Source organism: Triticum dicoccoides, chromosome 3A, assembly GCF_002162155.2.
Source record: "Triticum dicoccoides isolate Atlit2015 ecotype Zavitan chromosome 3A, WEW_v2.0, whole genome shotgun sequence".
NCBI classification, from domain to species: domain Eukaryota; kingdom Viridiplantae; phylum Streptophyta; class Magnoliopsida; order Poales; family Poaceae; genus Triticum; species Triticum dicoccoides.
Window position 1 is genome coordinate 123,252,030 of NC_041384.1, and position 12,682 is coordinate 123,264,711.

The 12,682-nt window shown below is 46.8% G+C and overlaps 2 protein-coding genes across 2 annotated transcripts; both read left to right on the top strand.

Moving 5' to 3' along the window:
• The first annotated feature begins 2,458 nt into the window (after positions 1 to 2,458).
• On the top strand, positions 2,459 to 3,144 carry LOC119267518 (histone H3.2). Its single transcript, XM_037548908.1, has one exon. It carries the CDS (start codon positions 2,539 to 2,541, stop codon positions 2,947 to 2,949), a length of 411 nt encoding a protein of 136 aa, XP_037404805.1. The 5' UTR covers positions 2,459 to 2,538; the 3' UTR covers positions 2,950 to 3,144.
• A 1,398-nt stretch (positions 3,145 to 4,542) lies between these two features.
• LOC119267519 (histone H4) lies at positions 4,543 to 5,093 on the top strand. The gene has a single exon (XM_037548909.1). The coding sequence runs from the start codon at positions 4,609 to 4,611 to the stop codon at positions 4,918 to 4,920; it is 312 nt and encodes a 103-aa protein (XP_037404806.1). The 5' UTR covers positions 4,543 to 4,608; the 3' UTR covers positions 4,921 to 5,093.
• The last annotated feature ends 7,589 nt before the right edge of the window (positions 5,094 to 12,682 follow it).

A 12,682-nucleotide genomic window follows, 5' to 3' on the forward strand; every position in this document is an offset into this window, starting at 1 on the left:
TGGAACCCCCCGAGAAAGTTAATGGGCCTATTGGGCCATGGTGGAGAGAGGGAGGCTGCCACAAGAGGTGGGGCGCCCCCAAGCCCAAACCGAATTGGACTAGGGTTGGGGGGCGCCCCCCCTTTCCTTCTCCCTCTCCCCCCTTTCCCCTTTCCCCTTTCCGTTAGTTGGAAGGAGGGGGGCCGAATCCTACTTAGACTAGGAGTCCAAGTAGGACTCCCCCCTTGGACTAGGAGTCCCCCTTGGACTAGGAGTCCAAGTAGGACTCCCCCCTTGGCGTCCCCCTGGGACGGCCACCACCTCCTCCCCCTTTATATACGGGGGTGGGGGGCACCCCAAAGGCACAACATCAATTGTCTTAGCCGTGTGTGGTGCCCCCCTCCACAGTTTACCACCTCGATCATATTGTCGTAGTGCTTAGGCGAAGCCTTGCACGGATCACATCACCAACATCGTCACCATGCCGTCGTGCTGACGGAACTCTCCCTCGTCTCTACTGGATCAAGAGCTCGAGGGACGTCATCGTGCTGAACGTGTGCTGAACACGGAGGTGTCGTACGTTTGGTACTTGGGTCGGTTGGATCGTGAAGACGTTCGACTACATCAACCGTGTTACATAATGCTTCCGCTTTCGGTCTACGAGGGTACATGGACACACTCTCCCCTCTCATTGCTATGCATCTCCTAGTTAGATATTGCGTGATCGTAGTAATTTTTTTGAATTACTATGTTCCCCAACACCATTTAGGTACAGTTCTTTGAGCTCGAGTCTATTAAGTAGTGCTCTGAACCCCGTGACCATCCGTCGGTTGATCGTTGCCTTATTCTTGTCATCGAGGTTGACAATTAGGTTGAAATCACCTAAGAGACCACGGCCCCACATGCAAGTCACGTACATCCCGAATCTCCTGCATGAACTCCACCTTTTCCGTATCACCTTGCGGCCCATAAACTCCAGTTAGCCACCACAAGGGTGCCCCCTCATGCCCGATTAGAGTTGTGAGTGTCTTCGCCGTAATGTGCTGGTTAGTGACAAAGACCACTAAAACATCCCACGCTAGCAAAATTCCACTACGAGACACGTCGGACATAGTAGAAATTTTCGGCACTGCCTTACAACATCGCTCGAGATCACTTTCAACTTTGTTTCCTGCAAGCAAAAATGAAACTGCTCCATGCACGACGTGTAATCCATTCAACAATTCCCTTTTATCTGATATCATGTGCGGCTGGATTTAACAGTTGTATGTGAATCGTCTTAAATCCGTTGTGTGCATAGCACTTCTCGGCAAACAAATGCTTACGCTTGCCACTACCACTACTTGATACACGATACTCCGCCACACGGGTGAGTTCAAGCCATACACATTCCACACAAGGACTACAAGGAGAAGTTACAACCCGAGACAAGTTTAAGCATCAGTTTCATGTTTTTAACTTCAGATTTAACACCAATGCGGTCTTTACGTATATGCAGCAAGATGTACCGCTGTGTTTTTGCCTGTGATTTTTTCTGAAGCCAAAACCTGTACTTGGATGCAACGATAGAGCGTACAATCCGTTTTCGTTTGGACCCGTCGGGCCGCAAAGAGCAAACAGTCGCGCGCCTTCATCCGAGGACATTTCAGTCCATCTCGGGCCCACGCACGCCTCCACCATCCGGCTGACTCCTCTCCAGCCAATCAGAGCACGCGACCCCCCTTCCCACGGATCACCCCTCAAACTTCAGATCCCAGCCGTCAACGCGCTGCACAATGTAGTGTGACGCTTTGCTGTCGGTCACCACACAAAAGGGCCAGCCAGGTGATTTTTTTTTCCAGGACAGTTCATTTTGTGAATTGATTTCGTCCACAGAACAAAGTTGTAGTTTTGCCTATCCCAAAACATTGGACACAATCAGGAGTGTAAAGAGAAGATATGCCCTAATGTATCTCAAACATGTGAAATGACCTGCCGGTTTTAGCCAGCTTCGATCCTGTAGCTTAAATGCCACCGTGTCAAAGTTTGAAACCAGTATTCCGGTGGGTTGCCTCTGCTAAGCACGAGATGGACTCGGAGATCTCATGTTAATAAGTTCGTTCAATTCAGCTTTGTGTATCTACCACTACCAGTTACACAAACAGTACAGTACATCAGTGCTGCTGCAAGTGCCCGTTCAGTTAAACTTATACTAGCACCAATTACCCTCCCACGTGAACGATCTCGAGAACACGGCACAGCAGTCCCGCCCACAGCCCAAAAATTTCGAGCTGGCGCCACAGCTCTGACCCAGCCCGCCAATCCACCGGTCCAAGCTTTCGGCCACGTCACCAATCCGCGGCATTCCTACCCGGATCGCCATCTCGACCGTCCACTCCATCCGCATCCAACGGCAAGTACATGCCTCTCGTCCCCTCCCGAAAAACCAAAACCCAAACCCGCCCGCTCTCTCGGTGCTCCTCCTATTTAACTCCGCCCCGTCCCCTTCTTCCTCCTCACCCCAATCTCCCCAGCCCCCAACCACCAGAGCCTCCTCCTCCCCTCCGGCGCATCGACGACATGGCCCGCACCAAGCAGACGGCGAGGAAGTCGACCGGCGGCAAGGCGCCGAGGAAGCAGCTGGCGACCAAGGCCGCTCGCAAGTCCGCCCCGGCCACCGGCGGCGTGAAGAAGCCCCACCGCTTCCGCCCCGGCACCGTGGCGCTCCGCGAGATCCGCAAGTACCAGAAGAGCACGGAGCTGCTCATCCGCAAGCTCCCCTTCCAGCGCCTAGTGCGCGAGATCGCCCAGGACTTCAAGACCGACCTCCGCTTCCAGTCCTCCGCCGTCTCCGCCCTGCAGGAGGCCGCCGAGGCCTACCTCGTGGGCCTCTTCGAGGACACCAACCTCTGCGCCATCCACGCCAAGCGCGTCACCATCATGCCCAAGGACATCCAGCTCGCCCGCCGCATCCGTGGCGAGAGGGCCTAGGCTGCTGCACCTGCAATCCGTGTTAGGCTGAGTTCATCGGTGGAAAATAGTGGTGTTTCAGAATGTGCGTCGTGTTAGATCCATGTTAGATCCCTGTTCCTCTCATGGTGGGTGGATGTGTTATGCCTAATCTGATGGTACCTTCTTGTTGCCATCAGCAATGGAAATGAAAAAATGTTGGTTGCTGTTGTCATACATGTGTTTGAATGCCTGATTCTCCCTGTGTATCCGAGCCTTTCCTCTTGAATTTGTTTGCACCAAATGTTGGATTAGATTATCAGATTTCTTACCTCTTTAAGCCGCGTGTTCTTGTGCTCTGATTTTGAGCATAAATCATCATTCGACTGCCAATATCTTCAATAAGCAATTCGGCTTTCTGCATCTGAACCTCTGAACCCGAACGAAAGAGCCGCCGATATGCTCGTCTTCAGTTCCGTCTACTGACCAGTTGCTGCATAACAGTACCTGTATGTTTGATGTTCAATCTTCAGTGCACACCAAATGTTTGAACGAACGAGCCGCCGATATGCTCGACTTTGCCTAATTATACTGCAATCCCGCAAGTCTATGAACCATGCTCTGAACTGCAAACATACGGATAGTACTACAAGTTACTTGGTGTCCTGTCTTCAGATTTTACAGTTCAGAAAAGGCTGCAGGATTCCACACCGTGCCTGCAATATTATTGGTTGCGTCACCCACAATTCCTAAATATCCGTTTCGAAAAACAATAACGCACCAAAACATTTCGTATCTCTATTCCTGGTTCTGCCACTGTCGAAACTGCAGAGTGGATTGGCCATTGATTGGGTCGAGCATCCTGAAACATGAGGTGGACACAAATCAGGAGTGTAACGAGAAGATGTGAAATGACCTGCCGGTTTTAGCCAGCTTCGATCTTGTAGCTTAAATGATGCCGTGTCAAAGCTTGAAATCGGTATTCTGGTTGGTTGCCTCTGATAAGCACGAGATGGGCTCGGGGATGTCAATAAGCTCGTTCAGTTACACAAACAGTACTGTACATCAGTGCTGGAAGTGCTCGTTCAGTTAAGTTTCTAGCACCAATTACCTGACCGCCAAGCTATTACATGTAATTATTGTAACGTGTTATCTGAATGCTTGAATCCTAAAAAAGTGAACTCCAGTAAGCGATGAAAAATGAGTATAGCAGTCACTGCATTCGAGCAAGTTTCCTGTAGATTATCTTCAGATCTCCAGAACAGTTAGGATGAAGGAATAATAATCAGTCATTGGAGGACATGCAACAGCAATGGAGCAAGTATATCCAGTTGACTTGATATTCTCCCACATGAAAAATCTCACCAACCATTTAAAAAAAAGAAAGAAAAAGAATCCCAAGAATACGACACCGGGCCCGCGCCCACAGCCCAAAAATTTCGAGCTGCCGCCACAGCTCTGACCCAGCCCGCCAAACCACCGGTCCAATCTCTCGGCCACGTCACCGATCCGCGGCATCTCTCCCCCGGATCGCCGTCTCGACCGTCCACTCCATCCGCATCCAACGGCAGCCACACGCCTCCTCCAACCTCTCGACCCCTTTAAGACGCCCTTCGCCCCACCCAGCAAATCACAGCACCAGACGCCACCCACCACCGTTCCTCCCATCCCACACTCGCTCGCAGCTCGAGATCGTCGGCCATGTCCGGGCGCGGCAAGGGAGGCAAGGGCCTAGGCAAGGGCGGCGCCAAGCGCCACCGGAAGGTCCTCCGCGATAACATCCAGGGCATCACCAAGCCGGCGATCCGGCGGCTGGCGCGGCGGGGCGGCGTGAAGCGCATCTCGGGGCTCATCTACGAGGAGACCCGCGGCGTGCTCAAGATCTTCCTCGAGAACGTCATCCGCGATGCCGTCACCTACACCGAGCACGCCCGCCGCAAGACCGTCACCGCCATGGACGTCGTCTACGCGCTCAAGCGCCAGGGCCGCACCCTCTACGGCTTCGGCGGCTAAGGGCCGGCCGGCCGACGGGAGTCACTCTTTGTCGCCGCCTGCAGATTCCAGAAGCCTGATGAAGCCCCGACTTGTTTAGTTCGCTATTTCCTCTGTAGTTTGAACTCAATCGTGGAACAAAGTTATTCGCATATATTGTTGGAAATGAAGCTTGTCTGTTGTCTCTGTGCTGATACCCTGTTTCTGATTTTGTCTCGCTGGTTGGTCTCTGTTGGGTACGATATTGAGGCGGCGATCAGTTGATTTGCCACAATTTACCAGGAGCCCCGTCTGAGTTGTACTACTTGTTTGCAGTCTTATTTATAATGTCAAAAAACGCCACGCTGTCTCAACAATTGTGTGTCTCGATTCAGCAACATCATTTGCTCTGTTTCTGTTATTTGATCTGATGCATTTATGCTGGGCACCATTGATGTTACTTCTGTGGTGCAATGTGGGTAATGGAGATTGGGATTAGTCTGCATTTCATAAATTTCTAGCTTGGAATACATATGAAGTCTAGATCGAGTAGCTATCCTTGACGAGAGTTTTGGGCGTATAAATTTGCTCTTTGACTTGTAATGTGAAACTATCTCACAGTGACCAATTCATGATGTGGTTCATGCTGACTGCTAGTATAAGATATTCAGGATAATAATTTGTGCTTTATTTCTGTTGATTTGTACATACTACAATAACCTTTTAATTGCCTGAATGGTGCTTCCAATTGTGGAATTGTGAATACAGATACAGATGCACGATACCCTCTTGGCAGTGACAGCAACTTCATCCTTCAGTTGAATTGATCAAGAGGTGCAATGATGTATTTTGTGTTGGATCTGTTATGAATTATATTCAGATATCCAAAGCAGCTTCGATAAATGAATACTAGCCTGTCCTGAGAAGACATGGTACAGAATTCAACCACCATTCCGCCAGAACGGCAATGGAACAAGCATATCGGGGTTAGATTAGATTATGCTCAATAGGCAGATTACAGTCTTCTCTATTTGATGACAACAGCTTTGTCACAACCCCACCTGACCAACCTCAGGAACGCCTTTATGAAACTGAGCGCCCGATACAAGGATTAGGTTGAGTATCACAAACACACACTTTGAAGACACAAACGCACAAGAACTTTCACATTTTGTACTATTAACACAACCAAAAATTGGCACTCCTGTTAAAAACATACATGTACACTGATTTATTGAGAAGAAATGAAAAATCACCATCAAGTATGGACAGTGAGGTGACTGAAGCAGCACCGAGATGGCAAGTTCCCCTGAAAAGCTCCGAGCAGCATCAAGTTCTTGGTGCTCCATTTACCCACTTCATAGCATCCCAGTCCGGCACCGATTGGAGCAACCGTGCTTTTCAAGGTACACAATACAGCAGTTCAGGTTGCTGTCATAGAGCGAAGGGAACACCAGAGTCGTCGGATAAGAACACGATTGCTCTGCTGCAAGTGCAATGGCCATATCGGTAATGCTTATGAGGGCTCTATCACATTATTCTTGATACGCTGGGGAAACACGACCCGCGTGCGACAGGCGTGTGCATCGGGTTGGCTAGCTTGCATCGTGAGGGAGTCAGTTTTAGTGCTGCCAGCTATATAAAATTTGACAAGTTGTTTTCAGCTATGGCATCAGAGTGTTCTTTTTGTGATTTTCATACTTATAGCAATGAGTTGTGCAGATTGATAATGGTCAAAATACAATTGGCTAAATCTGTTTTCACTAAATTAGTAGATTTATGTGTTCCATTGTGCACAACATAATATGTAGAGTACCCCGCAAAACACACACATAATATGTAGAGTAATATGCATGCAACAACGTCTACACGTACTCAGTCAACCAGCACTCTGCACTAGAAGCTCTTAAAAAATTTGTGTGGGTACACTTAAGTAGTAACCTTATATGTGTATGAATATCACAAATAAGATATATGATCTTTTTCTCGAACTTGTAAATGATCTTAGCTACCTCCAATTTCAGAATGGTCACATATTGCTATTACTGGGAATGTTTTTGCCGTTGCAGGTTCAACTTACTCTCCACTTCTGTAGGCATGGAATTGACTGGCCTCTTGATACATTTCTAGCTTTCTGAATTTCTCTTCATGTTGCCACAGAAACATATCATTTTCTTTGGCAAATCAGTGTAGAAATCCATGGTTTCTCTGTAGCAATAGACAGACACTGGTCTCTGTTTTCAGACCGTTTCTTCCATTTCTTTCTTGATGGTCTTGGATAACTGAGTATTCTAATATGAAATTCTTCCGACTTTGTATGTAGCTCACTTGCATGGGAAGTTTATTCCAGCATGCGTTGAAGACGAAGTATAACACATACAGTGGGTGATGTCTCATAAGAAAAAGTAAGCCACATGAACTTAGTAACTCACAATTTACCATTCCACGATGAATCGATTCTGATTGGTATATGTGAGACACCTAACTTTGTTAATAAAAAATATTCATTTTTTACTTAGAACCAAAACATCGATTCATGTTGCTACCTACATGGTTACAAGTCATGTTGAATGCTGAAAATAATTCTGAAAAGAACCACATGTATTGATTGGTTTCGGAAAAATTGATGATGAATTGGTTTTAGAAAGAAAGAAAAAATCATCTATGTATATGAATAGGGAATTGGTAATCTTGGATTGACATGCCATGCATGACTTGATTTCCTGTCACATACATGAAACTTTATCAGCTAAAGAGAATCTATTGGTTGTCATTTGGTAAGCATAAGGGTTCATTATTTTGGTGTGCAAATAAAATTAACCTATATATATATCACCTCTACTGGATATCTTATTTTAACCTTATTGTTTTATATTGAGAGGTTAAGTCTCTAAAAGCTAGTATCAATCTCTTTCTTTGTACAATCAAATTCTCTAGATAATATGCAAACCTGACTCTTTGCATGGTGTCGGTACCGTAAATAGCTGGTTCACGGAACCAACTGCGCACGGGCCACAAATAGCCCCCCCCCTCTGTCCAGGAGGAGAAATGCCTAAGGAGGAGTTCCAACAAGAAGCTCCGTGGTGGCATGCAGATCTTCGTCAAGACCTTTGTCATGCAAGATTAGCTCCAAGACCCTTCGGCGACAAGCTTGAGGTGGCGAAGGCAACCAGGAACGAAGCTGCCCGACAATGACTATTCCAACCCCCAGAAGACTCAGACCGCGGCTCTCCACGTGTGGCATGTAAGTTCTTCTCCTACAGACCTTTTGTGACACATTGCGAGCAGGCTGCCTGGGCGATGGAATTACAACGGTGCGAGGGTCGAGTCATCCGCCCACCTACCACAAGAAAGACATCTCAACAACACATGGCTTAACAAGACCCAGTCATCACCTTGAGCGGCGGTGAAAAGGCGGTTGTTCGTTCCGGGGAGTCATAAGACGATGACACTTCATCGTGCTTTAATGCATGTACGTACCTAGTCAGACGATGTAGGTTCCTTAGTAGCGAAGCCATTATGGTACCCCTTGATCTATAAAAGGACGACCGGGCTACTGAGAAATAGGTTGGACACTTGGTAAAACACCAATAGGAGCCGCACTACTCTCTCTGTTCTCGGAAAGGACTTGTAGCTCTCCGTCCACCAAATAAACCACATACAAAGTAGGAGTAGGGTGTTACGCAACCATGCAACCTGAACCTTGGTACAACCAAAGAGATTACATATGCACGCTACAACATGAGGAGAGGAACAACCGCCACAAGAAGACAACGTCCTTATCGCACAGCTTGCGTAAGTGCGACCACAAATCTAAGTTTGAGACAATAAGTTTGAGAATGAGGGAGGAGTGTACATTAGTGTTCTTGAAGGCCTTTTCATTTCTAGCATCCCAGATACGCCAAAGGATCGCAAATAGAATGAATGGACACACTCTATCATCAAGTCCACGAGATGTTGCAGCATCCCAAAGTAGTGATGTGTCGGTGAAGGAGAAGCATAGGCCGAGACGTTGCCAAATTCTGTTTGCGAGTGGACATGAGATGAATATGTGATATGTGCCCTCTTCTTGATGAGTGCATCTTGGGTAGTCCGAGTTTGGAGTGATTGATTTGTGTGCAAGGTTAGCCTTTGTATCTGAGTCCGCCCTTGAATGCCAACCATGCAAATACCTTGATCTTTTTTGGTACCATAGAATGCCATATCAGCTTTGCGTTCCTATCTTCATCCACCTCCTTAGATATCAGCTCATATGCTTTCTTTGTTGAGAAGGTGTGTCCCCCATTAAGGAAGCAAGTGTCCGACTCATCTGAAAGCATAAAGTCCTGCAGCAAAGACAAAAGGGAGACCCTTTCTGTGGAGGCAGAAGAGGTTAGGCGACCCACTCTAACAAACGACCCAATGGAATGCGAGAAAATGCAAGGAAAAGTTTTTGAAAGTGGTTGTGGCGTGAGCCAAGTGTCTAGCCAGAAACAGGTCAGTGAGCCATTGTTTGTTAGGACAAAGGAAATGCTTTGTAGGGTTGGCAAATGGTTTTTTATAGTTTAACAAAGAAAAGATTTGTGGATGGAGGGGGAAATAAAAGCATTTGGGTGTTGCAGCGAAAGCCAGTCGAGCCAAGGAGAAGTGGAGGGGAGAAGTAGGGAGTCAAGAATGGCCATAATGAGGACAAGTCTGTCTCCTCTTGACGAGTTATATACCCAAAACCACCACACTTGGGGCTAGGGTAACCGGTCGGTACCACATTTAAGCCATGTCACAAAAAACCACCAACTGTGGGACTAATTGGTACCACGGAGCACTGGCTGGCCGTTTTAGCCGCGAAAACAGCGAAACCGACAGGTCGGGCCCACCTATCGGGTCGATGTGGCGCGGGCTGACGGACGCCGTTAGACGGAGGGGGACGGCCGTTTCCGCGCCCGTGTATTAGGTCACACCCCTGCCGTTTCGTCCTCCAATCCCCGATTCAGTTTCCCTCTCGCGCGTTCCTCCCGCTCTACTCATGGCGACCAGCTCCGGCGGCGGCTATGGCGGAGAAAGTCTCGACGGCTCCGGCGGCGGTGGTCGTTCTTCCGGTGGCCGCCGCCCGCAATGCGACCCCGTTGGCAAGTTGGGCCCCAACCCCGATGGCGATTCGCACTCGACGACGGATTGGGGAAAAGCTGTCCTGCCGCCACCGTCGCAGCATGCGGAGGAGGCAGAGAAGGATGTTGCGGACGCGGAGAAGGCGTCGGCGGCGGCTGATTCGTTGGGGGAGGAAGTACCCCGTGGGCATCCATCTCCACCCAGGTAAATCTCAGTGCAAAAACCTAGGGTTAGGGTTCTAGCAATACTGCTTAGTTAGAGTACTCACTTAGTTAGGATGCCTAGGGTTACTTCTAGCAATACTGCTTCGTTGGGGGGAGGAAGCTCCTATGCCTAGATGAAGTTTTTTCTTTTTTTTTTTCTGAATTACTAAATGTATCATAGTTTATTCTGCATTTGTTGGCTCTTGTGGCATAGATCTTATTGCTGTTACTTTGTTTTATATGTGAATATGTCAGTTTTTATTGTGGCACTCAAAATGTCATGGTCATGAATTTGATTTGTTTTCTGTAGGCTTGAAAATGTTACTGAAAATGTCATGGTCATTAATATGTTTTAATATGTTTTGTGTTCTGTAGGCCTAAGGAGCCATGGTCATTATATTTTCAGTTTCCTTCTAAAGATGCTGCCAAAAAATATGCCCTTGTGAAGATGTATGAGAGAGACATCACTTATGGCAGTTTGCTTAATGTGATGGTCAGAAATGGATATGGAAGTGATGATAGTATTTGCTACTTGAGGAAGGATTGCACAGGGCCGCAAGGGATTACTTTCGTCAGAAACAACACTGAAGTGGATGAGATGATAAAGCAGTTTAAAAGCAGTCAGACACTGTGTTTGTATGTTAAAGAGGGGAAATTAGATATAAAGCAAGCACCAGTTAACAAAAGTGCAGAAGATGAAGAAGTGAACCCAGATGAAACAATTGAAGATTTAACAGTGGACCCACCAGTTGTATTTGCTGTTAATGAGTCAGGTGTTGTGCACAAAACAAACACTGATCATGTTGGCTCATCATATTTTGTTGGTACACAAGAAAGTGTGAACTATATGCCAATAAAATCAGTTCCTCCACCATGCCAGTTACTGCTTGGGACACAAGATCACCCAATTGAGCCAGAGATGGTAGATGTAGATGAGGAAAATAATGCATTGCAGCAGGTTAACACTCAAGTTAGTGTTAATTATGCAGATTTCCAGTTTGATACAGATGAGGAGGAGCATGCAGGAAATGAGGACACATCTGATGAAGATGATGACTCAGTATCTGATGAAGACTTTGTAGCTCATGAAGACCTCCCAGATGCATATTCAGATTCCATGGACTATGAAGAAGAAGATAATATAGCTAGAGAAGAAGAACAGAGGAGGAAAGTGGACAGTGATCTGAAAGACACAATTGCTGACATTAAGAGGAAGAGAGCTCAATACATGAGCAGTACACACTGTGAAGGAGACACATACCCTGAAGATTTATATGACATAGACTTGGAGGAAGAGGATGATGATTGTCAAGAGATAGCAGTTCCCGAGCCTGTTGAGAAGAAGATAAAGAGGCCTGGGCCTACTAGTAGGTCCCACTCTAGTGCTAACAGAAGCATGAATGAGGACTGGTATCCATCTTCAGAAGAGGATGATACAGGCTTTGAAGCTGATGATGATGGCAATGAACCTATGTCTTTTATAATCCCCTCTGGTAGAAAGAGCAGAGCTAAGAAAAGACCACCTAGGGTCTAGTATGATGAGGGCAGGCTGCATCTAGAGCAGCAATTCCAGCTTAGGCTTTGTTTCAGAGATGTGTACCAATTTAGAGAGGCTCTTGTGAATTTGCATGTGAAACAACTTAGAAGATACAAATATCACAGAAACCGCAGTGATAGGGTAATAGTGTGTTGTGATGGAGAGGGCTGTCGGTTCCACATGGTTGCAGCAAAGATCAGTAATGAGCCCACTTTCTGCATTAAGAAGATGGTATTGGAGCACACATGTCCCACCCAATCTGAGAAGACAAGGATCAGCTCCAAGTGGCTTGGCAACAAAATGCTTGAAACTATCAGATCAGACCCCAACACTACTGTACCTGCTATAGTTGACAAGGTAAAGAGGCAGTTTGGTGTTGAGGTGCCCAAGATGATGGCATGGAGAGCAAAGAGGAAAGCAAAGGAGATTGTGCTTGGAGATCACAAGAGGCAATACAAGAGGCTGAGAGATTTTTTGGAGACTGTGAAGGCTACAAATCCTGGATCAAGATGCATTGTCAGTACTGTGAGTGGAAAAACAAGAGAAAACCCAACTGCAGGACCAAGGTTTCATGGTCTTTTTTCTGTTTGAATGCATGTGTTGAGGAATTTTTGAATGGATGCAGGCCATTCATAGGCCTAGATGGTTGTTTCATTAAGTTAACTAGTGGGGCACAAATACTAGCAGCTACTGGAAGGGATGCAAACAACAATATGTACCCCATAGCATTTGGAGTGGTTGGAGTTGAAGACACACCAAATTGGTCATGGTTTTTGACTCAACTCAAGTATGCCCTAGGAGGGACTGAAGAGGGAAAATTTGGGAAGTACACATTCATGTCTGATAGACAGAAGGTGAGTTTATCTACATCTTCACTTGTCCCTAAATTAGTACTCTAATTAGTTCATTAATTTGTTTAATTAGTTATGCATTTAGTGTATTTAGTCTAATTAGTTCTGCATTTAGTGTATTTAGTTCA

Excerpts from the sequence above, each read along its gene's own strand:
- LOC119267518 (XM_037548908.1), top strand. The coding sequence starts at position 2,539 with ATGGCCCGCACCAAGCAGACGGCGAGGAAGTCGACCGGCGGCAAGGCG.
- LOC119267519 (XM_037548909.1), top strand. The coding sequence starts at position 4,609 with ATGTCCGGGCGCGGCAAGGGAGGCAAGGGCCTAGGCAAGGGCGGCGCC.